The following is a 13,291-nucleotide window of genomic DNA, read 5'->3' as shown; positions in this document are numbered from 1 at the left end:
GGCGGTGGGCTCCGGGGGGGCGGGGCTGCCGGGCACCGAGCCACCGGGCGCCCATGGGTGAGACTGAGACGGGGAGCACCTCCCGGTGGGACCGAGCCTCCGGGCATCCCCGACAGCACCGAGCCCCCAGGTAGTGCTGAGCAGACGAGCGTCCCCCGGTGTGCCGAGTCCCCGGGCATCCCCACCGGCACCGAGCCCCGGGTGGTACCTCCCGATGGTACCGAGCCCCGGTGGTACCGAGCCACCGGGCAGCCCTGGGCGTTGTCGAGCGGGTGAGAACCCCTGGGGGTGCTGAGCTCTGAGGAGCACCGAGCCACCGGGCACCCCCGGTAGCACCGAGCCCCGGGCGGCAGAGCGGTGAGTGCCCCAGCTGGTACCGAGCCCCGGGTGCCCATGGGGGGGCACTGAACCGCTGAGCACCCCCAGTGATACCGAGTCACTGGGCATCCCTGGGTGCCACCGGGACAGCGAGCACACCTGGGTGGTGCTTAGCCCCAGGCACTGCTGGTGGCACTGAGCCCCGGGTGGCATCCAACACGTGAGTCTCCCTCAGTGACACCAAGCTCTGGGTGTTCCCACGCCAGTGGGCAGCCCTAGTGGCACCAAGCCAGTGGGCACTCCTGGTGGCACCAAGCCCCTGGTGGCACCAAGCTGGTGGGCAATCCTGGTGCTGCCAATTTCCTGGAGGTACCCACCTGTGCTGAGCCTGAATGCCCTTGGTAGCACTGAACTCTGGGCATCCTCTGGTGGCATCAAGCTGGTGGGTGGCACTCTCGGGGCTGTGGGTTCCCATGGCGGGTGTCCCCTCTGGTGGAGGCTACTCCAGCCCACACCCTGCCATTGGTGCTGCCTATGAGCTTTGCCGTCACCAACGGGCCGGGGACTGGCTCCATCCCTCTTCCCAACCTCCTCCATTTTAGGTATTTCCCAGCTCAGGGCTGCTCAGGGAGCAGGGGGCAGGGTCAGGATCCTGGAGCCTCCCCCCTGGAGGTCCTGTGCTCTGGGCCTGCTGGACTGGGGCAGACGGGCACAGGATGGGCAGGGGGTACAGGTGCTGCCTTGCTCCCATCCTGCGAATGGGAAAGGTGGGACCCCCCTACCCATGGGTGCCCCAGGAAAAGGGACTCTGTGCCCCTCTGCTGGGTCAGGCAGGGCCCCGTCCCCCCAGCCCTTGGCCCTGCCCAGGCCCGTCCCAGCCAGCGTCGCCCGTGGGATGCTCTGAGTCAGCAGGAGTCTGTGCTCCATCCTGCCCTCAAGGAGCCCCCAGCCTGAGTGGGGGGTCAGGGGCTCAAGCCCCCCGCCCTTGCCAGTGCTGCCATCCTGCTGATGAATGTTCTGGTCTCTGCTGGGACTCTGCACCGTCTGTGGACACCGGCTGCACCGGGGCCAGCATGGGGGCTGAGGTCTCCCTGCCAGCCCCTCTTTCCCATCGTCCGGTCCAGACGCTCAGGACCCAGCATGTGCACACGCGTGTGCATGTTCTTGTGTGTGCACGTGTGTGCACGTGTGTGTGCCCGCACGGCTGCTCCACCCTGGCCGCACTTGCTGTCGGCACAACCATGAGCTCATGGCATCCCCGCTGCTGCGCCTGTACCTGGGGTGGGCCCCATCCCCTGCCCGCCCCGCCACCGGAGCCCATCCCGTGCTTCCTGCCCCGGCTGCCACCCCCTGCCAGCACCGTGACGGGGCGGGAGCGTCCCGCCGCACGGCCCCCCCACCGGCGTGTCATGTCCGATCAGCGGCGAGGCGGGTGCCTGGGGCGAGGGGCTTTGTGCCTGGGCAGCGTGGCTGTACCACCCCCCCCGGCCGCGGTGGCCGAGCCCATTCAGCTCCAGCGGCCTGCGGCTAATCTGAGCTGATGCCTGGCTGCGTGGCGCGGGCGGTGTCCGGTCGGTGGTTTAGGGAAAAGCCCGGCTCCCTGCTCCGCTGGGGCAGGAGGCAGCAGGGTACCCCTCCCAGCGGACCCCCAGCTTCCCGGCTCGTCCTGCCCGGCAGGTTCCTGCGGGACGACTACTCCATCCAGGTGGCCATCAATGACTACCTGGACATCTACTGCCCGCACTACGAGGGTGCGGTGCCCGCCGGCCGGGCAGAGACCTTCACGCTCTTCATGGTGGACCGGGAGGGCTATCGCGGCTGCTACGAGACCCCCGGCGCCTTCAAGCGCTGGGAGTGCAACCGGCCCCGGGCGCCCTTCGGGCCCGTTCGCTTCTCTGAGAAGATCCAGCGTTTCACCCCTTTCTCACTCGGCTTCGAGTTCCAGCCGGGGGAGACCTACTACTACATCTGTGAGTCCCCTCGGGGTGCCGCGGGGGCTGCACTGCGGCCACAGCACGCTGAGGACCTGGGTGCAGTCCCCGGGGTCAGAACATGTCAGGAGTCTTGAGTGCAGCTCCCCAGGGTTGGGTCTCACCAGGGTCCCCACGGAAGCGAGTTTAGGGCACATGGGGGGGTCAGGGTACATCCAGGATGTCAGTGAGGTTAAGGGGAACACGGGGGTTCTGGATGATGCCAGGGTTGAGGTGCAGGGGGCTCTGGATGTCCCAAGGGTGGGGGCACAAAGGGATAGGGATGCAGTGGGTGTCTGGATGCCCTGGGGTGGGGGATTCATTGGGGGTGTGGCGTGCCGAGGGGTTTTGGATGCCCCTGGAGGGGGGCACAAATGGATCGGGGTTAAAGGGGTTTCTGGATGCCCCTGGAGGGGGGGCACAAGGGCTCAGGGTGCACGGGTGGGGTCTGGATGCCCTGGCGTGGGGGGTGCATGGGGAGGTGGGGTGAAGGGGGTGTCCGGATGCCCCAGGGTGGTGCTCGAGGGGTCGGGGTGCCCCCGGTTCGGGGTGCGGGGTGGGCTCTGGGCGCTCCGGGCTGGGGGCGCCGTCCCCGCGTTCCGCCGGGAGGGGGCGCCCCCGGCCCGCGCTGAGCCGCCGTCGGGGGTCCCGGGGGGGCCGCGCCGGACGGTCCCCGCTGACCCCCCCTGCCCAGCCGTCCCCAGCCCCGAGAGCGCCGGGCGATGCCTGAAGCTGCGCGTCACCGTCTGCTGCCGAGGCACCAGTGAGTCCGGCTGGGGGGGGCTGTGCCCCAAAGCTTGGGGGCTCCCCAAGGGGCAGGCCAGTCCCCACTGGGGGGTACCGGAGCCTCGGGGGCGGCTCCAGGTAAGCCAGGGGAGCCGATCCCTGACAACCGTGGGGTTTTTTCAGCGCCAGAGCCGGTGACAGAGGTGCCCAATTCGCAGCCCCGAGGGCGCGGGGGCCCCGAGGGTGAGTATGGGGGGGTGGGGGAGCTGGGAGGCCGGGGACCGGCTCGCACTGACCACTGCTTCTGCCCTGGCAGATGTGGTGCCTGCCCGGGACACCGCGGTCCCATCACAGCCCTGCACCCCGTGCCTGGCGCTCGTGCTCCTGGCCCTGCTCTGGATCTGACCCCGGCGCTGCCCGTGGCGGGGGGATGGGCTCCTCTGCCCCAACGCCGCTTCCAGACTCTTCCTCACAGCCACCCCCCACAAGCCCGTGGGGCAGCCCCAGGCCATGACCCACCTGCCGGACCTCCGCAAAGCCGAGCTGAGCCGGGAGCTCCGGGCTGGAAGGTGAGGGGTAGCGGGGGCTCCAGGGCAGTGGGTGAACACCCGCCCGCTGCCCTGAAGCATCCCTAGCCGGGGCTCTCTCTCTCCCAGGGCCATCGCTTGCCACCGGCATCGCCGCACGTCGGGATCGCCGCGAGTCAGCATCACCGCACGCTGGGATTGCCGCACCCTGGCACTGCCCCGCCGGCCACCTGCCCCGGTGCTGGGCTCCCCTCAGCGAACGCCTGCTCTGCCCCACGGCCATCACCTCATCTCGTGCCTTTCCCCACGGACCCCCCGCCCCTGGGGCCCAGGGACCCCCAACCCCGGAGCGGGGCAGCAGCTCCGATGGTGGCATCCGCCGCTGCCGTGTCCTCCTCCGGCGAGGACACGCTGATCTGTCTTCTGGGAAGACGCCTTCCTCCGTGCCCTCGGTTTGGTTTTAACCCCTGGTAGTGACTGAGCAATACAGTATTTGCAAGATCGCTGCGCCCCGGCTGTGCGGCCCCCCCGCCATCCCCCTGCCCGTGCCCCCCATCCCCGCACCGGTGCCAGGGCGGCTCCTCCAGGGGGGTCCCTGCCCCTCGCTCCCTGCACAGCCTTTATGGCCAAGGGCTTAATTGCAGCAGTTTGATATTGAGTCATCAGCTCCTGTCACCGGAGAGCTTTAATTACAGACGAGCTGCTGGTAATTAACACCTGGCGGTGGGATGAGCACTGGGACAGGGGGTGAGGGGGCAATGGACTTGGGGGTCACTGACCCAAGGCCCCCAGCCAGGCACCCTGGTCCCTCTTGCCACTCTTGGGTGTGGTTGGGGTGTCCTCAGAGCAGCCACTCCCTGTCCATCTCTCCATCTGCACCCCTGACATGGGGGGCTGTGGGGAGCTTCAGGGTTCCCCCTTCCCAACCAGGCGCCCAGGCTGCTGCGGGGGCCGATCCCATGGCACCACCGAATCCCTGTCAGTCGTGGCTCCGGCGCAGCCACGTGCCCCAGGCTTGCCAACTGGCAGGAGAGTTCCCTGAGGCTCTTGGTCCCCTATCCCATGAGTGCAGCCCCCCACTTGTCCTCCTGGGGGGCTCAAGAGGTGCCCAACTCCCCCCGGGGCTGCGCGCAGCAGGGCCCCCCAGCCCCTCGCCGCGCAGGCGTTGCCGGCCGCCTGCCGCAGTGGTGCCGGGCACGTCAGACAGGTTTTATGGCTTCTGGGAGAAAGAAGCTGCTTGGCAAGAGGCTGAGCGAAAGCATCGACTGTGCCGCTCCCCTCCCCCCACTCTGCTGCCTGCCCTTCCCCCACTGCACCCTGCACCCCGTCCTGCACCCCATCCTGTACCCCATCCTGTACCCCAGCCCCGCAGGGAGGGGTACCCCATCCCCATGGACTGCCCAGTGCAGAGGGGGGCATGCGGGTCCTGTGGGCCCCTCCCACCAGGAGGGGGTGAAACCATCTGGGGGACATCAAACCAAGGGACCCCCCTGTAGGGTGCTGGGTGGGGGCAACCCCAAAGTGCCCACCTGTGGGGACGCTGGGGGGCAATGGTGCCTGCAGGACCAGCGTGTGGGGATGCCAGGGGTGATGGTGACTTGTGGGACCCCCCTGCAGGGATGATCAGGGGCTGTACCCTGTGGGACCCCCCTGCAGGGATTCCAGGGGACAACCATGCCCTGTGGGACCCCCACGCAGGGATGCTGAGGGGCTGTGCTCTTTAGGGCCCCCATGCAGGGATTCTGGGGTGCTGTGCCCTGTGGGATCCCCATGTGGGGATGCTGGGTGGGGGCATCCCCCAAAGGACCCCCATGCAAAGATGCTGGGGCACAACTGTGCCCCGCAGGACCCCCATGCAGGGATCTTGGTGGGCTGTGCCTTGTGGGAACCCAGGCAGGGATTCCAGGGGGGGCTGCCCATTGCACCACCTCCTCCCCAGATCCCCAGGGATTCTCAGACAAGGGCGGGGGCGGGTGCCCCCCCGGTCTGGGTCTGGGCGCTGGATCTGGGCACAGCAGGGTCCTGTCCTTGAGCCGGCGTTGTTTGGTATGCGGGAGCTGCCACCAGCTTCAAATCCCATCGACTTCCAATGAGCAATGCCATCAATAACGGCTAATTGATGGCGCGGCCGCTCCAAATCAGATTCCCCATCCCCTGAATCCAATTGATGGCTCCGCACCCCGCAGCCGCCGCGGCAGAAATTGAATCTATTCAAGGAATGGGCTCCATTAGCCCATCCCTTCTGTCTCGCCATCCCCCTGCCTCGGGGCCGCCCCTACACCACCCCCCCCCACCCAGTGCCACACACACCAGCGGGGATGCTGGGGTGCCATGGGGAGGAGTGTGGGGTGAGGAAGTCGGGTGCCCCCGGTGGGTGGGAGTTAAACCTTCAGAAACTGGGAAGGAAAAATTTATCACCTGGAATAGCAAGTGATGGGAAATGGTAATAGGCAGCACTGAGATGGAGAGCGGGATAAAGAGCCGTGTCGTGCCAGGGGCTGGGAGCCGCAGCGGGCAATCGGGGGGGACACAGCATGGCCATGCCCACGCCATGCCCCGGCTCACTGTCAGGACAGGGACCTTGGATGCACCGTGGCACCAGGATGAGCCTGGGCACAGTCCCTGAGCTCCGTGGTGTTCCCAGCAGCTTCTGCTCCTGGCACCAGATCCCTCACCCGGCCACGCTGCCGGGGTCCCCCCACCCAACCCTGCCATGGCACGGGCTTCAGCGTACCCCAAACTCCCCTCATCACCCCGGGGTGAGGATAAGGTCAGGCACTGCAGCCGTGCCGGGGCAGCCCCAGGACACGCAGCGGACATGGGCACGGTGCCCCGCCCCGAGGGCTGAAAGCGAGGAGCGCGGCCGCCCAGGGCGGTGGGGCCCATCCCTGCCGGTTTCCCATGGGCGAAGGGCAACGGCGGCAGCGCCCACCCGAGAGCTGTCGAGAGCATCCCGGAGATGGGAAATGGCTCCGTGTCACCATGGAAACGGGGCCACTGGCTCGACATGCCGAGGGGACACGTGTGCTGAGGGGACACACATGCTGAGCCCTGAGGAGCAGGGCACTGGGGGTGCTGGACATTGGGCACGATGCACTGGACACCAGGCACTGGCCGCAGGCTCCCCAGGACTCTGAGGCCACACCACGGAGCCCATCACCCACCTCGGACCGGCTCCCTCGTTACCCGGTGGTCACGGACACTCTGAGGGATGTCACCTCTTCGTGATGCCACCCCGGCCTGATGGCACCGCGGCCGGGCAGCTCCACACCACCACACCAGTGCTGAGCACAGGGTGTGGGGGCCAGAGCGGCTGTTCCCCAGCAGCCGCCTGATGATGCGCATCGTCAAGGTTATAATTTAGCAAAACACTCAGCGGGGGCTTGGAGGGAGCTGGCCCGCGCCGCTTAATTAACCGGAGCTGCACGCACCGAGCCCGCTCCTGCCATAGCAATGAGGGTGCGGGCACCGGGCTGGTGCTGGCGCCGCACAGGCGTGCAGGGGCTGTCGCATCCCACCCGCATCCCGGGGGGCTGGGCGAGCAGCTGGCCGGTCCCAGCTGCCAGGTGGGAGCAGCAGGCACTGATGTTTGTGTCCACACAATGTCCGCACTGATGTTAGGCCCAGGGTGGCAGTCAGTGTGGCAGGGAGGGTCACTGGGGTGGGAGACAGCCTGGCACTGGGGGGTGTGCACATGCAGGGGTGTCGGCACAGATGCTGCCTGTGCCATCACCATTCTGGGCCAGGGTGGCTGTTTGTCCGTGCCTGTGTCCATCTGTCCTGTCATGCCTGTGCCCTTGCACATGCTGGAGTGCATCCCCAGTCTGATGTAATCCTGCTGGACAATAATCCTGCTGTGCCAGAACAGGGATGGGCCGGAGCTGCCCTTGCTGCTGGCACTGCTTGGACCTGCTGCAGACTGAGGGCCTGCATGGTTCCCGTTCTGGGACAATCTCTGGATCCCTGAGGAGAATGATTAGGACTTCAATGAGTGCAAATGACATGGGTCACCACCCAGCACACTGTGCCCCCATCTCCAGGGCAGCCAGACAGTGAGGGCAGAGGCTGGGGCAGGTGCCCACCAGGGCAGCACCTCCCAAGGGTGCCAGAGTGGATGCTGAGGGGCTCTGTGCCTGGGGTGTCACCAGGCTCACCCCACCTGCGCTGCCGTCCGGCCTCTCTGGGCACGTGTCCGCTGGGAGGATGCTGTGGGGATGGTGGAGATGGAGCCCTGGAGCGTCTCGGGCCCTGCTCCCCACATCCACCAATGTGCCCTGTGCTCCTTTGATCCTCAGGCGGCTAATGAGCTTCCCTGGCAAAGAGCTCGTTAGCCATGGCAGAGCCTGGTGCTGCCTGACCAGCATCTGGCTCCACTGGGCACGGGGCTGGTGTTCTCTGCTCTGCCTTGGGCAGCTCCTCCGGTCCCTGCAGTCCCAAGGACAGGGACGGGCCAGTCCCAGCAGCTGGCAGGACTGGCTGGTGTGGCCAGGCTGTGGCCAGAGGCAAGTGCAGCACAGGCAGATCGATGCACTGAATTATTGAGCACGGGAGCACAAAGTGGCTGTGACAACAACACCCGTCATGGGGGACATGGGGCCGTGCTCACACCCAGGCATGGCATCCCCACCCAGCCCAGATGGAGCAACCAGACACCCACTGCCAGGCTGCAGGGACACTGCACCCACGCAGGGTCCTCTGCCACCCCTCGGGTGGTGGGTGCCAGCAGCACAGGGCACCCCACACCCACCAGCACCTCTCGGTGCTCTCCTGGCTGTCCCTGGTGGTGCCACCAGCACCTCCTGCTCTGTCCCCTGTCCAGCACCCAGCAGCAGTGTCACCTGGCCAGCAGCACAGGCCTGGGGCAACCGCAGCCAGTGGAGGGACCCCCATTTTCGCTGTGCCCCCAGCCCCTCTCATGAGCCATTTCCAAGCGATGCATTATTGAAGCCCCCCTGTGCCATCGCTCACGGCCGGCGTGACGGCAGGCGCCGCATCAGCCCTGATGAATATTTCAGGCCCTGAAATCTCCTGCGCCTGCACGCTTAGCCCCAGTCCCCCCTGCCCCCCCCAGCTTATCGGCTCCTTTGTTTCCCTGCGCTTCTGCCCAGCACCAAGGGCACAGCACGGCGGGGGCACGGTGTCACCCAGCCCCTCTCCCTGGGGATGGTCACCTGTGTCCGCAGCCCCTGCCTGGGATGGATGGGGATGGGCTGTTCCCGAGGGGCAGGTGGGCGGTGCTGGTGGCCCATTGCTGGGCAGAGCCAGAGCATCCCCACACTGCCAAGCTCAGTGCCAGCTGGGGGTTCCTAGGATGGCTCCTTTGCTGCCTAGGACACCTGTGCCCATCCCCAGCCCTCGTTTGGGCCTGAGGGACTGCAGGTCCCCTGGCACCATCACCTGCAGGGTCAGGGCAGGAGAATGGGGACAACCTAGGGCACAGCACATTGTGGATCTGTCCCTGGCACCCCTGGCCTGGCACCTCCTGGTTCACTGCCACCTCTGCCAGTGCTCCCAGGTGCCGATTGTGGCGTGATCTCTGTACGGTGGGAGCAGGATATCGATGCTGCTTGTCACTCCTTCATCAGATTAACGTCACTTAAACACCACAACACTTCACGGGGGACACCAGGGTGGCATGGCTGGGATGAGCAGAGCACGTTCCAGGGCCAGTGGGGAGCCAAGCGCTGGGGCTGGCAGCCACAAACCCATCTCTGTGTCCTTGTCCCTTCCCCAGGGAGCTGTGGCTGCAGTGGGGCCAGGTGCCAGCCCCCACCATGCCCACCCTGCCCAAGCCTCCCACCCCGCACGGCCCTCACACCCTCCAGCACATCCGTGCCGTGGCCGTGTCAGAGCAGCAGGGGCTGGGAGCGAGGCCGGGGCTGCCACCGGCCGATGATATTGGAGTGATCTTGAGGCCAGGAGGGAGAGTTGCCATGCGGGAGGCGAGGAGAGGAGCCGGCTGAGTCACCCGGTGCCGGCTGCTGACTCAGGCGCTTCCTGCCAGGTAACCTCCGCCGCCGGCCTGTGGGCTGCTGGGACAAGGGATGTGGCACAGGGACAGACGGGACCGCGGCACTGCCTGGCACACCAGCCCAGCGCCCAGCGTGGGCTAAAGTGGGAGTGTGCGTGGCTGTGCAGCACCGTGCCGTGACCTGCTTCTGCCTGGGAGCACCGCCGGGACGTGGCTGCTGGCCGTGGGAGCCATGAGGAGCTGGTGGCTCTCACCTCCCACCCGGCACCTCTGGGTACCCACACACCCAGGGCGGGTGAGATTTGGCACAGCGGAGCCTGCTGGAGCCAGGGTTCCGGCAAGCAGGCGTCTGGCGCCCAGGGCAGGAACCCTGCAGCTTCCTCCCGCCGGGCAGCGGGAGCAGCCCCAGCGCCGGGCTGGGAACCACGCAAGGCATCATCCAGCGGCTTCGAGAGGAAGCTGATTTCCTCTGACGGCCCTGGCGCTGCCGCCTGGCACCGCTGCTCCCTCACTGGTGGCCGGTGCTGCGGTGGCAGCTAACCCTCCTCTGCAAGCCCACAAAATCCAGCTCCACGTAAATTAACTCAGGGCTCTGAGGTGCTAATTAACGAATCGCTCCCATGCCCCTCTGAGCAGCAGGGCTCACGCCTGGTCCCTCTGGGAAGAGGCTGCTCTGCCTGGACCTGTGGCTCACCAGGGAGTTTGCCTGGTGGCTGGTGGCACGGCCACCCATCTTCACCTCCCCTGTGTCCACGCATGCCCAAGCCCAGCCCCAGGATGTCCCCCAGGATTCCTCCAGAGCTGGGTCTTCCCCCCTCTCCCTGGGAAATGGGAAGGTTCAGACCCCGTGCCCTCCCAGTGCTCGTCAAGGCGCCGGCGCAGCGCAACCATCCGTGAGGCTTCGTTCAAATTTAACGGCTGACATGGGATGTAAAAGGGAAGGGGCAGGGAGGAGCGGGGCTGGGAGCCGGTGGGCACACGGTGTGTGCTGAGCGTGCCCCAGGCGTGCCAGCCTGGCAGGACAGACCCCTGCCCAAACACCAGCATGGGGCTGTGAGGAGCTGTCCCAAACGCTGCCAGGAGAAGCTGGCAGGAGCCAGGACAGTTCATCTCCACATGGCCGTGCCAGCACTGCCAGCTCCCTGCTCCCCGACCCAGGACATCCGCCCTGCATGCCTCTGGCATGTTCTTGCCGTGTCTGGCTGGACACGTGCCTGCACCTGGCTCCCGCGGGCGGGTCGGGAGCCCTGAGCTCAGCGCGTTGGGGCCTGGTAGGTGTGGCTGGTGAATATTTCATGCCCGCGTTCACCGAGCCCTTTCTTGGTTACACTCCTGCCTCCTCCCCGCACTCTCGCCATGTTTATTTATTTAATGAATTATTTATCGGCTCCCCCTCTCGCTCGGCTGGGCGCTGCACCCCCCACTCCCCCAGCCCAGCTCCCAGCCCGGCGCGATGATTTATTGAATGCCGGCTCTGCTCTGCGGTTGCGACATTCTGTCACAGGAAGCCGCGGTTAAATATTAACCAAGGCGGGTGAAGCGGGTCCCCTGCCCCGCCGGGCACGCGCTCTGGCCCCTCGGTGCTCGTGGATGGCAGGTGGGAAGCTTTCCCCTCCACTTTGACGCCGAAAGCTGCCGGTCCTCGGTGTGACAGGCACAGGGTGGAGGAGACAGAGGCGCATGGAAAGAGCAGGGAACCAGGGCTGCTCCGTGCCTCAGCTCTCCTGGACAGCTCAAAGCCTCGTGTCCTTCCAAGAGCGAAGCCACCTGGGCGTGTCCCCCGGCCATCCCACCACAGACACCGTATCCCGTTGTGGCAAAACCCAGCCAAGCCCCCTCTCTGTGCTGGTTCCAGGAGTAATCCCTGGTGGGTGCTGGCACCTGCACGAGTGCACACTGTGATGTTCCAGGGCTGTGTTCTGCCACCCGGGTCCCTTCGTCCCCACCAGGTGCATCCCTCCGTGGCCCCGCACAGGGGCGTGCCGTGGTGGGGGGGACCCCCGTGGCGAGCACGGCGCTGTGCGGGTGCTGACGGCGGTGCGTGCGTTGCCATGAGCGGGGGGTTTCCATGTGGAGGTGGGTGTTGCCATGGGTTTGCCGAGCCAAGGCGTTTCCATGGTGGCAGCGCGGTGCTGTGGGTCCTCCCAGAGGTGTGCAGCACCCCGGGATGCCACCGCTGCTGCTGCCACCGCACCCCTGCACTGCACTGCCCCAGCCCCTGTGGCCCCCCCCATCACTCCCCCGCTCCCACCCCCAGGCAGCCAGAGCCCTTTTCCACGTGTTGTGTTTTCTTCACTTCACTTCTTCGGATGAATAATTAATAGAGGCTTTTTTGGTCCTCCGGGCCCTTCCACTGGCCCCCTCCCCCTTCCCAGCAGGGCCCCGGCGGGGGCTTGGACTCCCAGTACCACCAGTATGGATGGGAAATGGGGGCTGGGGCATTGGGTGTCCCACAGTGCTGAGTGAGACCACGGGCCCTGCCCATCACCATCTTTGTCCCCCCTCCATGGGCTGGGGCAGCATCCACATGCCCAAAGGGAGCCTGAGAAGAAATGGGGTGGCTCTCCTCCCACAGAGCTCCTCCCAAAGCTTTGGGGAGCCAGGAGACCCCCCAAGACTCAGCATCGGGGCACCTACACTGTGGCACTTGCCCAGGCCTGGGAGTCACCAGGCCCACTGGGGACTTGGGGACATGATATTTGGCACCGCACCACCCTGGCCACACTCACCACGCCAGCGAGATAGCTCTTGGCAGGAGCAGCTCAGGCCGGCTCAGCAAGCCCAGCCACGGTTTCGGGAGCCTCCTGGTTTCATTCACAAGCTCCTCAGGCTGCCAAAGCTCCAGGTGATGCATGATGCCGGCACTGCTGGTGGGGCAGAGGCCGCCGGGCTGGCGCTGGTGATGTGCACGCGCTCGGCGTGGCCCCGCGTGGGAGCTGGGGGCGAGCTGCGTGTGCCCGGTGAGCTGCGTGTGCCCGCGCCGGTGCGAGCACGCCTGTGTGCGCACACGTGTGCCAGGGTGCCGATCACCTGGCACTCGGCTCTGCCGGGAGGTGCTGCACGCCAGTTGCTAAGGGATCTCGCTGGGGACAGGCAGTGGGAGCTGACACCCAGCTCGGTCCCCTCATGGGCAGCAGGGACCAGCACGCAGGGGAGCACCCATAGCCCCCGCAGCTCCCCCCAGGAACCTCCACCCCACGAACCCTTGGGGTGTGGGAAGAACAAGGGCCTGGCCATGTGGGTGGGCACTTGGCCAAGTGCTGGCTCCTGAGGGAGGTCAGGGCAGGCAGCAGAGCCTGGCACTGCGTCCGTGTTCCTCAGTACCCGGGCTGTCCTGGCACATGGGCACACACCTTCCCCCCCACTCCTGTGCCTCCAGGGCAGCCAAACCCCTCAGTGAATACGTGTGACCCCCACAGCACTGGCAGCAGCAGCAGCACGAGGACCCTCTGGGGTCCTGAGCCCCCACCCACAGCTCCCTCAGCAACACAGACCCACAGACCCAAAGCTCCCAGCCAGGGAGACCCCAATGTCGGTGGGTCCTGGCTCTGATGCCCCCACCTGTGGGCATCCCATGGAGATCCCAGTGACACCTGGTCCCGGTGGGATCGCCCGGTGAGTGCCTCCACCCACAGGGGTCCCAGTAAGACCCCAATGTCAACAGGACCTTACACAGGTGCCCCCCCACCCACGGGGGTCCTGGTGACATTCCGGTGGCCCCTGGTCCTCCTGGGACCCGGCCCTGGTGTCTCCACCCGCGGGGACTCGCGGTCCGAGCC

At 66.6% G+C, this 13,291-nt stretch overlaps 1 protein-coding gene across 1 annotated transcript; it reads left to right on the top strand.

Annotated features, from left to right (window-relative positions):
• On the top strand, positions 1-4,044 carry LOC121672442 (ephrin-A4-like). Its single transcript, XM_042045086.1, has 5 exons — positions 1-2,288; positions 2,983-3,051; positions 3,198-3,257; positions 3,331-3,583; positions 3,671-4,044. The coding sequence occupies exons 1-4, from the start codon at positions 1,859-1,861 to the stop codon at positions 3,417-3,419; spliced, it is 648 nt and encodes a 215-aa protein (XP_041901020.1). The 5' UTR covers positions 1-1,858; the 3' UTR covers positions 3,420-3,583; positions 3,671-4,044.
• The last annotated feature ends 9,247 nt before the right edge of the window (positions 4,045-13,291 follow it).

The sequence above is a fragment of the Corvus kubaryi genome, unplaced genomic scaffold (assembly GCF_017639235.1).
Source record: "Corvus kubaryi isolate FWS band 111438036 unplaced genomic scaffold, C.kubaryi_AGA036_p1.0 62155, whole genome shotgun sequence".
Taxonomy (NCBI): Eukaryota; Metazoa; Chordata; class Aves; order Passeriformes; family Corvidae; genus Corvus; species Corvus kubaryi.
The sequence above is the reverse complement of the archived record's forward strand: the minus strand, read 5'-3'. Positions and strand labels throughout refer to the sequence as shown.